The sequence below is a fragment of the Zonotrichia leucophrys genome, chromosome 18 (genome assembly GCF_028769735.1).
Source record: "Zonotrichia leucophrys gambelii isolate GWCS_2022_RI chromosome 18, RI_Zleu_2.0, whole genome shotgun sequence".
NCBI lineage: Eukaryota > Metazoa > Chordata > Aves > Passeriformes > Passerellidae > Zonotrichia > Zonotrichia leucophrys.
The window spans coordinates 9,409,894-9,426,488 of NC_088187.1; the positions used below are offsets into that span (position 1 = coordinate 9,409,894).

Genomic DNA, 16,595 nt, shown 5'->3' on the forward strand with positions numbered 1-16,595 from the left:
AAAAGCAAAGGAGGAGTCCCTGCAATTAGGGAGCACACAAACAAGTGATTAATCATTCCTTGCATGTTGGATTGGTTTTTATTTTCTGGTGAATTCTTTTGGTTGGTTTTTTCTGTTGATTAGAGGTTTTTTAAATTGGGATGGCATTGTAATATTTTGTCCTTCACTTGCCCTTTTCACAGTGCCTTCAGAAAATTCCTTCACCTGAATGAAGCTGACCTATGCATCTTTATTATTATTATTATTATTATTACTACTACTACTACTACTACCACCACTACCACCTTCATTTAGAAGGAGGAGATTTTATTCTGAGATTAAATTATCTCAATTATCTCCCTAAGACTGAAGGGGTTATTTTTACCTGTTTGGAACCCTCACCCGTATTCAGATTTATTGCAGCAGATCTTTCCTGTCTCCATTCAGAGATGTTGCAGAACAGATCCATAACTTTTTTTAAGAGTTTTTTTTTCTCTTAAACAGCATTATAGCACACAACTGTTGATATAGGAAAGCATTTAGGAGAGACAAGAAATAACTTTTCTCATCTTATGGAAACATGGAGAAAATTTGATAACAACTAAAAGATTCTAATTATGCCTTTTGGTCACTATCCCAGTATTCCCTGGCACACATTATGCTGCATAAATATTATAGACAGGCAGAAATTAAAATACTAAAAAAGCCACAACACCCTGGTTAAGGCAACTATCTTCTGATTCTTATCTGACATAAACACAAAATTAACTTCATGCCCTTCAAGACAAGATTTTTTTCTTAAAGGAACTTGAACAACTTTCTGTGGTCCCTTCATTTACTTCAGAGTTTCTTTTGCAGTTTCCTTATGCTCCCCTGGTTCAGATAAAGCCATTTACAGCTGGAAGGTCTGGAGAAGATTGTATTTGTTTGGGGCTTTTGAATTTTGGATTGTTTGTTTTTTATGAGATGGGTATTTTGCAGCAGGGATGAACTCAGCATCACAGAGCTGAGGGATGTCGGAAAGGAAGAGCTGGGTGTTGGGAACCTGAGCAGGATCTGGTGGAGAGCATGGAAGAGACACAGAACACCCTGTGCTTTGCACATGGCTGAAATTCATCTGCTCACCTTGAAGATGCTGCAATTCTCCTGGATGTGCTTGGGTTGTTTCTTTCAGAAAGGAAGGAGAGAGACTGGAGCACAGTGAGGAGCCAATGGAGCCAATGTTCCTGTGCTCCCACCCGCTGCTAACCCAGCCCCAAACATCCTCAGAGGTTTGTAGAGAAGATGGGTGGCTGCAGAACTGAGCTGTGCCAGCAGAAGACTGGGGAGCAGTAAAAAATTGAAGCTGATTTCACAGAATTCCCAGAATCACAGAATTCCCAGAATCCCCAGGCTGTCAGAGCCCTCCAAGCCCATCGAGCCCAGCCCAGCCCCAGCCCCTCACCCAAGCCCTGGCCCCCAGTGCCACATCCAGGCTTTGTCAAACACACCCAGGGATGGGGACTCCACCACCTCCCCGGGCAGAACATTCCAGAACTTTATCCCCCTTTCTGTCAAACACTTTTCCCTGCTCTCCAGCCTGTATTTCCCTGGGTGCAGCTCGAGGCTGTGTGCTCTGGCTGTGTCAGTGCTGCTGCAGACAGAGCCCAGCCCCAGCTGAGCACAGGAAGAAAGGAGATTCTGCAGAAGAGCCCAAGGAAATGGTCACCACCATCCCTGGAGGGATTGCAGAGATGTGGACGTGGTGCTGAGGGACCCTGGCAGTGCTGCTTCATGGTTGGACTTGACCTTAAAGGCTTTTTCCAAGCTAAACAATTCTGAGATTGTGCTGATAAGCACAGGGTTGGTTGGTTGGTTGGTTGGTTGGTTGGTTGGCTGGTTGGTTGGAAAGCTCAGGTTTGTATATTTCTCTTCTGGGCATCAAACTCAGATTTTTCTCTCTTTGAGAATGGTCAATGCTCGACACAATTCCAGTGTAGTCTGTGAAACTCCAAGTCCCATTTTTGCATCAGTTTATGTAATTGTGTCACTATTTATCTCTTCTTTTTTTACTGATTTATCAGATGACCAAGCACACATGAGCTACGTGTGGCAACTTCAGCTTTCTGCTGACACCAAAGATGATTGATGGGCAAACTCCAAACCTCATATATTAGCCACCAACCTGAATAAACAAAGACCAGTGTGGCAGCTTAATATTAAAAGCTATAAAACCTTCCTGGGGGTTCATGGATTAAATCAGCTCACCAAAATGAATTTTCAAAGAAAAAAATAAAAAACAACAAACTTTCTCAGGACTGAAGAAAAATGAACACAAGTAAATGAAATAGAGCCATCCTCATCCAGCTGACTAAAGCCCTCCTGAGGGATGAAGAATTGCAATTTTAAACGTCCCTCAAGTCTGCAAGAGGAGACACAGTATTTGTGGATCCTAGGGAGGCAGCTTGAGGCTATAAAAGAACAAAAAAGCCTTTAAGGCACAAAAAAACCTGTCCCTGCAGACATAGCTTTCGTTGGTGAAAAATAAGTGTTAAAAAATAAAAACTTTCTGCCATTCAAATGAGTACCCATTAGCCGACTGGGTGTTATTTTTCAGTTGTAAGAAGTGATTTAGATTTTTGCCATGCACTATTTTAATCTCTTGGGTCAATAAACCTTGATAGTGACTTGAGCCAAAAATACCAGCAGGTTGTTTACCATAACACGGCAGGAAACAGCTGGGCACTCATTTTCATCTTATTGTGATGCAATTAGCAGTGAGCAGAGCTGAAAGCAGCATGTTTTGTCTGCTCAAGCAAATTGGAATTGTATCCAAAAGAACAGGTTTCACTGCAAAAAGAGGTGCCTGTCTTGTCTCTGAAACAGAGCAAGGGCTCAGTCCCAAGGCAAAGTGCAGCCACCAGGGCTTGGTTCTCATTTTCTCCCTCCATTCTCAGCTGACCCTCTAAGATATCTCCATACTTCAAAGCACAATGCAATATTTCTTCCTGGCCTTCCAAGAAACACCTTTGTCAAAAGGGAATGATCCAAAGTTAATAACAAATATTCCCAGTATTGTGAAAGCACCTATTTAGAGGACAACTGCAGCTTAAACTGTTAAAACTAATGACCTGGTTGCAAAAAAACTCTTGCACAATTAGAAAATTATTATTTCCCTCACAGAGCTGTATTACAACTTCTGTTACAGCTGCATATTGGCCAGGTGATCATCCAGATCCTCTTACCCATTAAATAGATTGTTATTAATCAAAATTGAGGAAATAAAAGCATTTTGCTGCTCTGGCTGCCTGTTTCTGGTCTCGTCTCACCAAGAATAAATGGAACATGTTGAATCAACTGAAATATATGTTTCTGCTCTATCAAGGTCCCCACCCAAATGAGCTGTTGGCTCAGAAAATATTTATCCTGGCAGACCACGTATGCATAACTTTGGAAGCCTTGATAGAAATAGTAGCCTGAATTTATTGGTGTAGCTCTCAAAAACATAAATTTTGATCGCTGGCTTTTACTCAAGCAGAGTTCAAACGAGGTTTCCTGTCTCACCTCTTTTTTTCTTTTTTTTTTTTTTCCCCTTCAGATTTGCATAGTGGCATCACTTCCTTGCAGTTCCCAAGGAAAGCCTCTAATTGCCCATTTGCATAGAGATTTGGCAATTCCTCCTGCCTGTCGGGGTGACTCAGAGGGAGAATTTTCCTAACGTTTCATCAGATTGTTTTATTCCTTTTGTATTGATAATTGCGCGCTGCATAATGCAGGTTCTGGCGGGAGCTGCTTTTCCCATGGGATGGTGCTGGGGTGAACTCGGATTCTCACCTCTGGGAGCTGGGATTTGGAACTCGTGGCTTCCTCAGGTGTGAGGCTGAGGGTTGGATTTGTGGTTGTGGCCATTTGGGAACAAAAAACAACAAAAAAAAGAGAGTTTCCGCTTGAAAGTTTCAAGATATTTTATGAGTTAATCTGATATGGAGGCCCTTTGATCCTTTATTTACATATTCAGCTGCTAATCCAGAAAAACACCCAAGTCCTTGCTTAATTTGAGTTAAGCAGTTAATCCTATTGGGAGTTAAGTACAGATGTGAGGCTCTGAAGTGGGAACGTGATGGGTTGGCCTGAACCACACTCCCCAAATTATCCCAGGTCACAACTCACCAAATCCAACCATTCTGGAGAGATGATAAACACAGCCCTTCCATCTGATTCCTCTTCATGTAGCTCTGTAACTCCTGTTTACTCAGCATCTGTTAAAGTTGCACATGAAAATTTCCCCCTATTAAAAAACTTCCTCGTTTTGGGGTATAAGATGCTCAAATCTGCTCATTGAAAGTTCTGTAGTGTCCACGAAGGTGAAGAAGACACAAAGTGCAATGAAAAATAGTTGCAGGATGAAGAGTAATAATAAAAAGTCCACAAAAGCACCTAAAAGTTGAGAAATGTTGTAAATTTTACAATTTACAAGGAGCAAGGGACAAATGTCACCCCCCTGACCTGGTTCAGATGCCACCAAAGACAAACAGAAAACTTCTCACTGTCAATTTGCAAAGTGTGTCTATAAATGCTCAGTTCAGATGGATTTAAAAATTATTATTTCTTCTTCAGACCATGTTATTTTCTCATTTTTCCCCCTCTCCATATATATTTTTATTCTTGTGTTTTCTTTTGCCTTTCTTTGTCTCTTTTGCCTCTTTTGTTCTTTACAGGTCTTCACTGATCTTTCTTCTCTCTCCCTTTTAATAGCACAATTAATTCTGTGTTTATTTGACCTCCAGTTTGGGCAAAAGAAGCAAAAATAAAAATTTTTTTTTGCTCAGCACCTAAGAGCAGCCATCTCTATATAAATTTCTCTTTATTCTGTTGCAGTTGGTTACTATACGAGAAGAATATCAAAAAATACTCAAAGGGCTGCTGCCAGCATCTACCAGAAAGGAATTTGAAGACACCATTTCATCTTTAAAATCTCAGGTAAATTCTTATTCTTCAGCATTTTAGGCTGGATAAAACCCATCTCTTCTAGACAGGAGGTTATGACCATCTGAAATTTGGCCCAAAATACTGAATTAATGTCAAAACCAAATTATGGCAGCGTTTACAGGCTTCTCACTCAGTGTCATATTTCACAAAACTTTTCTCCTCCAGTTTGACAGCTACCATATTGTATTTTTTGATCCCAGACTTTTCTTCCAGGAAAAGCTGGGCTTTATTCAGTATTAGGGGTTTTTCCTCAGCCTTTCAGATGCAGTTCCCAGTTATCTTTCATGTTCCTTATGCTGTTTCTCCTGAAGGAATCATTTAAAGGCTGCCTATAAAGGGCAAAAAAGAGGATTAGAAATAATTTGATTTTCTTTCCAGCCTATGTAACAAAGCAAATTGGATATTTTTGAAGATATTTGTCTAAATGATCATTGTCATATTTTTGCATTTTCCCATATAAAAAGGCTCTGTAATGTTTTGTCTTGAATATTGCTGACCACCAGTTTTTCTGCAGAATCAGTATGATTTTTATGAACTAGACTATTGAATTTCCTCATAGGAATATCCAAATGTCATTGGAAATAGGGAACTGCTGATTAATTGGGTGTGTTCCTCACACATGGTTCCCACAGAAGTTATTTGGGGCTTTTCTATTCAGAGTATTGGGAGCTGGAAGAAAACAAAATGGCATCATTGCCTGAACTGCAGAGAGGAAGGATAAACAGCCACAAAGAAGGGTGATCATGGCTGTGGAATAATGGGAATGCAAGGAAAATGCCACCTGTGTTTGCAGGAGTGTGCATGTAACTGAGCTGGGAAGGACTGGGATGTGGGACCTGGGATTTGGGATCTGGGATTTGGGATCTGAGCTTTGGGATCTGTCCTGGCTGAAGGGAAGAACTGGGACAAGGACAGTGCCAAGCTGAGCTCTGGGAAGAGCAGAAACCTGAGGACACAGAGTACAGGTTATCATCACAATATCATCACATCCTCATGCCAATTTTCAGGACCATTTTTCAAGAAATTATTGATCTACAACATCTCATTTCTCTTTCTTGCACAACCTTCTCTATGGAGATGATTGGCAATTCCATGTATTTGGGGATTTTTTCCCTTTTTTTTTCTTTTTGCAATGCATAAGAGTTATTCCATAGCATGTTTTGCTCTGCATGAGACACTTCCCCTGGCAGAGGCCACCTTCAATGGAAGTAGGAAATTTTGACAGTGGAAACTCAACATTTCTATGTGCAAGGAATGACACAGCTTCAACATTCTGGTTGTAAACATTCTGCTTCCACCTCAGGGGATCCCTAATGGAAGTGATGCTCTTTCTCATTTAAATAATTGTGGGAAATAAAGAGTTAAGGGTCTGCTGGGAGATCTATTTCCAGTTGATAGTAAAAAGCTATTTTTAAAGACTCCTAAAAGGAGTGTGGTAGGAAGCGTCACTCTAAGCTAACACCACACCTTTTAATGAGTTAAAAAAATAAAAAAAAAGCAGAATCTGATATCCACCTGCAGAGCTTCTGTAAGCAGCAGCAGCATTTCAAAGGAGCAGAAGTAACTGCACACATGAAAACCTGGGTGCTCTCCCAGAAATCCATGGCTGCTGGCGTCGGACACCGCGCGGGGAGCTGGGCTCTCTCTGAAGCACAGGTGTCCTGCTCTTTGAAAATTGTTGAAATTCCTGTTTGAAAACATCAGACAAGAAGGGCACTGGAATCCCTGCACCTGTCAGGATTATTTATTTGTTGGAGGAGGATGAAGAGGATAGGCTGGGTAAAAGCACCGCGCGGGGATAAAAATAAACAGCAGAAAATGAAAATAGTCGAGGCTTGGGTGAAGTTTTGTAAATGTGTTGCTAAATATAAAGGATTTGCTGCCTGGTTGTCTGCTCCTGGAGGGATGCAGTGTGTTAATAAGCATTAATTCTCATACACTTGGGGAACAGGTGAGTGCCTCCATCACAAAGTGCAGGGATCAGAGCACAGGAATCCCATGGGAGCTCCCAAGGCCTTGCACAACCCAGATGGTGCCACCAGCTGGGTTTAACAACTGGTTTGACTCTGTTCCTGAAGGAGTGAAAAGTGCACAGCCAGAGCAGAGCCAGGGAAGCCAAGAGATCAGTCTTCTATTAAATATTAATTCTTCTACGCAGCTAAAGTGTTACTGCATGTTATTTAGGCAGGAGAAATCAGAAAAATTCCTTTTATGAAATGAGCACAAATATATTGATTGGAATTTTGTATTCATGTGGGATGTATTTTACAGGTAAGTTTTCTGCAGAAAAGAGTCCTCCAGGAAGACCCGAACGCCAGCAACGCCAAAAAAAGTACGGGCTTATCTTTGATCAATTTGTACCATTCACACCCCGATCAATTTGTACCATTCACACTTGTGGGTCCCAGTGCTTGAAGTTTTACAGCTTAACTCAAACCCTCCAACATGGGTGCAGTTTGAAAAGCTCCTTATTTTCGGTAAACAAGCATCTGAGAAGTTCTCCCCAGTGCTTAGTCAGAAGTGCTAGGGCAGGATTAGAGGAGCTGCCGGTGCTCTGCAAGTCTGGGCTTTGCCTGCATGTCGAGGGTGAGGCTCCTGCACAGCTGCGGTGATGCCACCTCCTTTAAAGATGGAAAACAATGATGCAAGGCAGAATATTACAGATCACATCTTCAAAGCACCGGATCTCCACGAGCCTGAGCTTCTTTTTTCTTTTTTTTCTTTTTTTTTTTTTTTGAGAGGTTTACACCCTCCAATATAAATTATGGCAAGTGCTGCAGCCATAAAAAGCCTGGCTGTGCCTTTAGAGTAAGTGATTCACGTGGAGAGGTGAGTACAAGGAACCTTCCTAGGAAAAACCACTCCATCTTTACTGTATTTATAGACATTGATGGTGTTTCATATCTCACATGAGGGTTTCTGCAGCTAAGAATGTGTGCTCGTAAAAATAGTGTCAGCATTTGAGAAATTTAAGTAACTGTGAGAAGGTTAGCAGTGTGAGAGTTGGTGAAAATATTAATCCTGAATTATTTGTTAACAGGAATTAGCTAAAGCTAACTGGAAACTGAAAATGTCATAGATCCTTGGTAGTAAGTCCAGCATAGGTAACTTTGTTAGATAAATAGAAAGCTCCAGACCCCACTGCCCACTGGACCCAGCCCTGCTTTCAGCCTGTTGTGTTTTTATGATAAAAATAATGAGGTATAACTGACAAAAATCTCTTCCTTTTCAGGTAGCTGATGGACCCGTGGAGTCTCTGTGATTGCCAAATGGACTGCTTTGAATAGGTTTGAAGATTTGGCTCTTGTAAATTATAAAGATTAGTGGTTCTTTTGTAAGCACAAAAAAAAAAATGAACTTCATGAAAACATATTCATAGCTCATGCCAGCATGGATTTTGTTGTATCTTCCTTCCATTATTTTTTTATCATTATTTTATTACAGATTTATGCTTTTGATACACGGTTTGATGCCACACTGAGCTTGCTTACCAAGCAAGTAGGCTTTGCTCTACTAATATTTTTGTTACTCCTTCCCAATACCATTTTTTCACTTTTAAACATGAAGGAAACCCCATTTTCTATTACTATTAATATTGTCCAAGATATTTTAACATATTTTGACATTCTTCTGTGTCCATGTGTTTACATAATATTAAAATTATTATTATTTTCTTATCTTTTTGTTTTGACATTATTGTCCTGCTTGAGCATCTCACTCACCTCAGTAGCCAGGGGGGTTTTGTGTGGCTTTGTAAAGTGGGAATTTGTGCTGTGTTTGAAGGGATTCTTTGGCACAAGGATTAGAGCAGCACTGCAGGCAGCTCTGGCTCTTGGTGGGGTTGGATGCTCTGGGCACAGGGAATTCCTTCCTCATGGGCTGATAACAGAGCTGGAAAAGAGTCAGGGTGATGTGGCCTTGGTGCCACGTGGGCATGTGACAATCCCAGGAAGTCTGAGGAGATTCCAGAGGGTTTTCTGGGGTGAGCTTTGAGGGCAGTGTGGTCAGCCCTCAGAGCTGGCCTGTCTCCAGCCATGGGACAGTGCTGGTACCTCCATGGCCTTCCCTTGAACATTTGCAATGTGTGCATTTAGGTCTGGCTTTGTTGTTGCTGCTGGTGCTGTTGGGATCAAGGCCCAATGCTTGAGAAAGGGCCAGAAATTCCTGTTCCAAGTCCAGCTGTGGGCCTGGCAGCACCAGAGGAACCCTGCTGGTGGGGATGGCCCCCTCTCCTGCCTCACCACCAGTGCTCCTGGGCCACAGCCTGAGTGGAATTTGGAGGTTTCCTCTCCCCTGAGTGCCATGGTGGAGGCAACTGTGTTTTCTGGGGTGAGCTTTGAGGGCAGTGTGGTCAGCCCTCAGAGCTGGCCCTGTCTCCAGCCATGGGACAGTGCTGGTACCTCCATGGCTTTCCATTGAACATTTAGGTCTGGCTTTGTTGTTGCTGCTGGTGCTGTTGGGATCAAGGCCCAGTCCTTGAGAAGGGGCCAGAAATTCCTGTTCCAAGTCCAGCTGTGGGCCTGGCAGCACCAGAGGGGCCCTGCTGGTGGGGATGGCCCCCTCTCCTCCCTCACCATGGTGTCACCAGTGCTCCTGTGCCACAGCCTGGGTGGAATTTGGAGGTTTCCTCTCCCCTGAGTGCTGTGGTGGAGGCGGCTGTGCTGCCAAGTCCCAGCTCACCAGCTGGGCTCTTATCTGCTCCTGGCACCAAGATCAAGGAGGAGAGGCTTTGGCAGGCTGGCTCCATCCACCCCTCCTCCTGGCAGCTCCGTGCCAAACCCCAGCTCTGGCTGCTTTGCTGGTTGTCAGGGCCTGGGCAGGTTTTACACCTTCCTTGAATCAACAAGTGATTCTTCTAATTACAGATAAGGCTCCTCTGATAAAGGAGGAGGTGCTGCTGTGGCAGGTGCCACAAAGCCTGGCCTGGGGGAATGGGGAGATGGAGGAGCAGGAATTGTTGGGATGCATTGAGCTAATTGAGGGCAGTAAAATGTTTTTACCCTGTGACTGCGTTCACAGGGGTCTTAGGATGAGGGAAGAAACGAGGATCTGACTCCATGTTTCAGAACATGATTTATTATTTTATGATATATATTATATTAAAACTATACTAAAAGAATAGAAGAAAGGATTTCATCAGAAGGCTGGCTAAGAATAGAAAAGAAGGAATGATAACAAAGTTTTGTGTCTTGGACAGAGAGTCTGAGCCAGCTGACTGTGATTGGCCATGAATTACAAACATCTAACATGGGCCAATCACAGATCCACCTATTGCATTCCACAGCAGCAGATAATCAATGTTTACATTTTGTTCCTGAAGCCTCTCAGCTTCTCAGGAGAAAAAACCCTAAGGAAAGGATTTTTCAGAAAATATCATTACCCCAAAAGGTGCAGGGCAGCAGAGGCTGGGCCCTGCAGGAAGAACAGCCTGTGGGCACTGGGATGTACCCTCTGGGCATGGCCCTGTGTCCCAGTGGCAGAGCTGGGGACGGTGACAGCTCCTCTCATGCCTGAGCATCTTTGATTCTGCTTCTCTGCTTGTGTTTTTCCCTTAAATCTGTGTGGGTTTGGTGCTTTTGACAGCAGGAAAAGTATACATCCATAAAGAAACACATGGACACTCTTCTTGCTACTTGAATTCCTGAATTTCCTTCTTTTTGGTGGAACTGGGTTGCTGATGTCACTGATGGTCATACAGCAGTTTGAGAAAAGTAGATGTTGGTCAAACAGGTCAATTAGGACTCAATGTGAGTCCTGATTCTCTTGTTACCTCAAGCTTACACTGAGGTTAACTTTGTCCAGTTTGCCCAAATAAAGGGTTCAAGGAATTCATTAAAACTCTAGCCTTGGAATCCATCAGGTTTCAAAACTCTTGTGGAACTCTCTCCAGCATCAACTACAGCTTGAGGACCACTTTGAACCTTGCAAGAACTTAAATGTAACTTTGGGTGGAATTCTCTTGTAGCTGTTAACATTGCTCTGATCATTTTTGTGGCAAGTAAGAATTAGAGTCCAAACTGAAGGATTAGAAAGATTTCCAGTTATTTCTTGTTCTCTGCCTCTCTTTCCCCCACTTGGTAAAGAATTGCCAGCAGCCAGTAGTTGGCTTCGTTGTCCCTAAACCAGCTTCAGTGTGGTTACAACCTTGTTTCTATTTTATATTTATTTAATTCATTGATTTTGCTCCGTGAGAGAAGATTGTTTTACCCTGCATAAAACCCAAGAAGTCACTGTAACATTTTTCACCAGTGCCCAGGGAGGTGACCTTTATCAAGGTGACACTTTATTTCGGTGCCACTCACAGTTCTTGTGTTACATGGAACAAAAATGCTCCTTTTTGGCCCAGCTGGAAGGAAAGGGATACAAGGTCCCTCCTTCTGCTTGTGTCTGCAACAGAGCTTTAATTGTGCTGGGGACAGCAGGTACTCCTGGTGCTTGCCCACATCTCTCCTGACTGTGGTGGTTTCAAACTGAGAAATGATTTTGCTGCACAGAAAAAAAAAATTTATAGTGCTTAGAAGAAAAAATTTATTGAATTTTCTGGAAAACAGGCACAGCTTTGATCCTGGTGCTGAGGGGTCTTGATAGAGAATCTCTATAGGATCTGATTTTTTAAAAATTCTCTTAATACACTGAAAGTCCTCCCAAAATCAAAGAATGGACTGGAGGCACCACACTGCTAAATTATACTTGGTCCCATTTGTAGGGTACAAAGGCAAAGTAAGACGTCAGATATTGTATGAAGAAGTTTCAGAACACAAGGTCATTTTAATTCAGCCTTTTTTTTTTCCAAGGAGCTATCTGTTCCAAGCTTTGATATTTTCTTCAGAAAGGTCATTTCCTTTAAGCCTTTGTCATTAAAGACTTGTTCTTTAAAGTGCTCTATCAAAGCGTGCAGAAATTGCAAGTTACTGAAACTAAAATGCATGATCAATTTTAAGTCTGCCTACTAAAGCCCTCTTAAAATTAGATGTGCTCTGGTACTGGTGGCTTCTTTGATAAAGCCAGGGGAAGATATGCAGTTGGTCAATTCAAACCACCAAAAAAAAAATTATAATTAAATAAAACTTTTCCTCCCTAAATTGGAAAAAAAAATTGTGGAAAAGCATTGAAAGTACTGAATGAGGGCCTGATCCTGCCAAAATGTGTCTTGTGTAGAGAAGGAGGGAGTGTGCTGCATGTGGGAGCAGTTTGTAGCACTTACACAAAGTGATTGAGCAGCTCTGTGGTCTTATCTGGCATTTGTCATAATGTAAATAAGGCAAACCCCTGGATAAAATATCATTTATTTACCATTTGCTGCCACAGTTGGTCTCTCCTTCACTGACAGAGAACCAGAGAACAAAAGGAGTGGAGATTGTGTCGTGCCCTTGTTCTGCCATCCCTAATCCCAATCTCTTTTCATCCCTTTATCCCATGAACTGTGGGATAGTTGGCTACAGGTCATCAGAGCTTTGCTTTATGAGATTTAAATTTATGGCTACAGGTCATAAGAGCTTTGCTTCCTTTCAGGCATCCTTGGGAGAAGAAATGTTTTCTTTCCTGGTAGTGCTCTGTCTTCTAATAGCAAACTTTAATTTTCCTTTCAACGCAGATATGTCCAAAACTCTTGGGAAGGTGGGCATGGAGCTCACCTTCCCACAAGGAGGATGTAGAGCTGAGACCTCCTTTGGGCAGCTCTCTAAAGCAATTTTATCTGCAGAGCTGGGTCCCAAAGCTGTTTGTTTCAAATGCTTCATGGACACATAGCTCAGTGGGAATGGAGATGGGCTTTAAACGTGGCAGCACATGATTCAGACTCAGTATCAGGGCTGGAAAGAAGGAAATGTGTGTTGGTAGAATGAGCAAAGTAAAGGAACACCTTTATCTCAGCTGGGCAGTGGAGTTGTAACAATACTTCCACCTTTATAAAATCTATTCAACAGATTCATACTTTAGGAATCTTGTTCTTCTCCCATTGAAACCTCATATCAAAGTTTAATACCAGGCAGAGCTGACCATCTCTTCAAAAGAAGGTTGTGAGTCCTAATTCTCTTGTTATCTCAAGCTTACACTGAAGTTAACTTTGTCCAGTTTTGCCCAAATAAAGGATTCAAGGAATTCATTAAAGCTCTAGCCCTGGAATCCATCTGAAACCTGCTGGTGGAAGTGGTCCTGGGCTGAAATGAAGGATGTAGGACCACCCTTGGATCTTCACTGAGGAGTGCTGGGGGCTGCAGGATTGTTCATTGAGATTTAGCTGGCACAGGCTCAGGTGTGTCAGGACCTGAAGAAGTCTCAGGACCACAGCTGAATCTCTGGTGGATGCAGGAAGGCTGTAAATGATTTCCTTTCACATATTTCTCGTGGGGGTGGCTGATCCTTTCTCTCCAGGCAGTGCAAACCCATGTTTTAGGGTAGCTTCAGGAGCTTTGCTTTCAGCAGCTGTTGAGATGTGCTCAGCTGGGCTGTGATGCTGCTCCTTGTGCAGGATCCAGCCCCTGGGTGACCTGGTGTGGTGCCACCTCTGCAGGTGTCCCCTCAGGGTGTCACCTGGAGGCAGGTGAGCACTGCTGCCCTCAGGGAGCCCTCCCTCCCCAGCACTTTTATCCTCACAGAGGAAGAGCAGGGCTTGGCTGGACTTGCGCTTTCTAATATCAATATGGTTTTTTGGTGTCACTTTGGAAAATAAATGCTGTTTTAATCCTGTAGGAGAATGGATGGGAAGTGCTTGGTGGTCCCTCTGTGCAGAAGATGCTGAGTTTGGCCCATGGGGTTGTTTCCAGGAGCATGGTCAGTGTAAGCTACAGGGTTGTGAGCAAGAGAGGGAGAAATGCCAAGTGTAAACTGAAATAATATTTTAAAATTTGTGCAACTGCCAGAAGCTTTCTCACTGATGTGAGAAAAATCTCTCTGGATCTTTATTTTTCTTTTTTTCACATAACAGCCATTTCCAAGTAAATGTACATGTACCCATCTGAGTGCAAAGCTGTGAAATAGCTGCATGGATGCTTAGAAACTTCTATTTAGAGATCTGAAGACTAAAAGGGACTTGGAAGTGGCCTAGGGACACTGTTCTTAAAACTTCCCTGAATTAATTTTCTGCTTCAAATCCAGTGGGTTTGGCTGAAAAAGACCATCTCTATTAGAAAAAGAACTACTACCCAAATATCACTGAAGTCCTCTTTTACATTGTTCCTGAATGGGATCAGAAATTCCTCCCCTGAATTTGATGCTATTGATTACCTTCTCTTTTTAATTTGTGATTATTACTTTTTGATGTCACTTTTTTGCTGTTTTCACTCCCACTTTGCATACCTCACCTGCAATAGTGTTCCATCATTATAAAAGCATAGTTACATATTAGTAGTTATGTATTATACATAGTACATTATATATATAGTTATGTATATATATATTATATATATAATACTATATATATAATATATATAATACTATATATATACTATATATAGTATATAATATATATAGTATTATATATAATACTATAATATTACTATAATAATATATATTACATAATACTATAATATATTAATATACTATATTACTATATATATTAATATATATTAATACTAGAATATATCAATATATATTCTATTATATTATATATAGTATATATAATAAAATTACTATAATATATAGAAAATATTATATATATCATTTAATATATATTATAGTGTATATAACATATATACATAAAATATATATCATATTATATATATTAAAATTATTATATATTAAATATATAGTTATATATCATACATAGGTTGGTGTAGCTAAAAATATTCTGTTAACCAGAGGTTGCAGTTATTGGTCACTTTTTTCAGGGATTTTTTTTGGTTTTTTGTTTGCTGGTTTGGGGTTTTTTTGTTTGGGTTTTTTTTTTTGTGTGTTTTTTTTTTTTTTTTTTTTCTCTAAGTTGATTCCTCTCCTAATTGTTCCCAGGCTGGTGGAAACCAGTTCTGTGCAGGGCCAAACTCAGAGCTGCCCTGCTTGGCCACAAAAGTTTGAGCTTGGGAGAACAGGAGGGAAAATCCAGTGGAGCAAACACCTCCCTGAGTGCCTGCGGTCAAAGCCCGGCTGGAATCACCCTGGGAGCAGCGCTGGGTGTCCCCAGAGGCTCCTGCAGATGTTGCACCCCCAGGTCAGGCTCCTGCAGATGTTGCACCCCCAGGTCAGGCTCCTGCAGATGTTGTACCCCGAGGTCAGGTTCCTGCAGATGTTGTACCCCCAGGTCAGGCTCCTGCAGATGTTGTACCCCCAGGTCAGGCTCCTGCAGATGTTGCACCCCCAGGTCAGGTTTCTGCAGATGTTGTGCCCCCAGGTCAGGTTCCTGCAGATGTTGCACCCCCAGGTCAGGTTCCTGCAGATGGTGTACCCCGATGTCAGGCTCCTGCACATGTTGTACCCCCAGGTCAGGTTCCTGCAGATGTTGTACCCCCAGGTCAGGCTGCTGCAGATGTTGTACCCCGAGGTCAGGCTCCTGCAGATGTTGTACCCCGATGTCAGGCTCCTGCAGATGTTGCACCCCCAGGTCAGGTTCCTGCAGATGTTGTACCCCCAGGTCAGGCTCCTGCAGATGTTGTACCCCGATGTCAGGCTCCTGCAGATGTTGTACCCCAGGTCAGGCTCCTGCAGATGTTGTACCCCGATGTCAGGCTCCTGCAGATGTTGCACCCCCAGGTCAGGCTCCTGCAGATGTTGCACCCCCAGGTCAGGTTCCTGCAGATGTTGCACCCCCAGGTCAGGCTCCTGCAGATGTTGTACCCCCAGGTCACAGCCTTTGCCCTTGCCTGGGGGCAGGGGGAAGCCTTTCCTCCCCGCACAGAGCATTTGGAGCTGTGTTTTCAAAACAGCGCTTGGGGTTTGATGCTTTGCCTTGATTTGGATGCCCCAAGGGCTCTTTGATTGAGCGTCTTCACAAGCTAATGTTCTCCGAGAAACCCAAACACCCTCGGTAATTAACGATGTGCAATTATGGGTGGGTTTATTTGTGTCCCGAGCTGTCATCTGGGCTGGGGTGGGACTTTGGGGGGCTCAGCTCACAGCTGAGCTTCGGGAGAAGGTGCGAACTCCAGTCTAATTCACACTTTGCATCTGCAGGCACCTCTGGGTTTAACCTTTTCTTGCCCGTGCTGAGGTGGTTGGTCCTTCTTTAAGCACTCGGGTCTGTTTTCCCTGCAGGCAAAGCAGTGACAAGGCAGAGCATCACAGGAGGGACAGAGGAGTTTATTATTAGTTATTTACAGCAGTGCTGCCTCCTGCATGTGTTGGAATTCTAGATGCTAAAAATTTTAAACTTTCTGTACCAGCAGACTCTAACCCCCAAAAGAACACTACACTTGACCTAAAACCATAGAGAAAGCTTCCAAAATTGATTAATAACACTAAAATTACAAGTGTGTAGTTTAATTAGAAATGTATAATATCACAAGGTAAAAAAACTTAGAGTTGGAAGTTTTAGAATATAGTAATATATATAGAACAAGATAGAATTTTTAAAATAGAAGCCAGTCCTTCTTCATGAGTTAAGGTAGTATTTTGTAATTAAACAAAAAAGTCTGCATTGTGGACTTCAAGTAATTAGTAATTAAGTTAGAAGTAAAAATAATTTAAGTGTCATTTCTTAATTAAATAGTTTAACCTTA

At 42.3% G+C, this 16,595-nt stretch overlaps 1 protein-coding gene across 2 annotated transcripts in view; it reads left to right on the forward strand.

Moving 5' to 3' along the window:
• CEP112 (centrosomal protein 112) overlaps positions 1–16,595 on the forward strand; it is a 195,998-nt gene that overhangs the window by 158,114 nt on the left and 21,289 nt on the right. For both annotated transcript variants that reach the window (XM_064728178.1, XM_064728177.1), the window contains exons 25-27: positions 4,837–4,938; positions 7,219–7,279; positions 8,180–8,234. In XM_064728178.1, coding sequence (XP_064584248.1) covers positions 4,837–4,938; positions 7,219–7,279; positions 8,180–8,187 — 171 coding nt within the window. In that variant the 3' untranslated portion in view covers positions 8,188–8,234. The remainder of the gene's footprint in view (positions 1–4,836; positions 4,939–7,218; positions 7,280–8,179; positions 8,235–16,595) is intronic.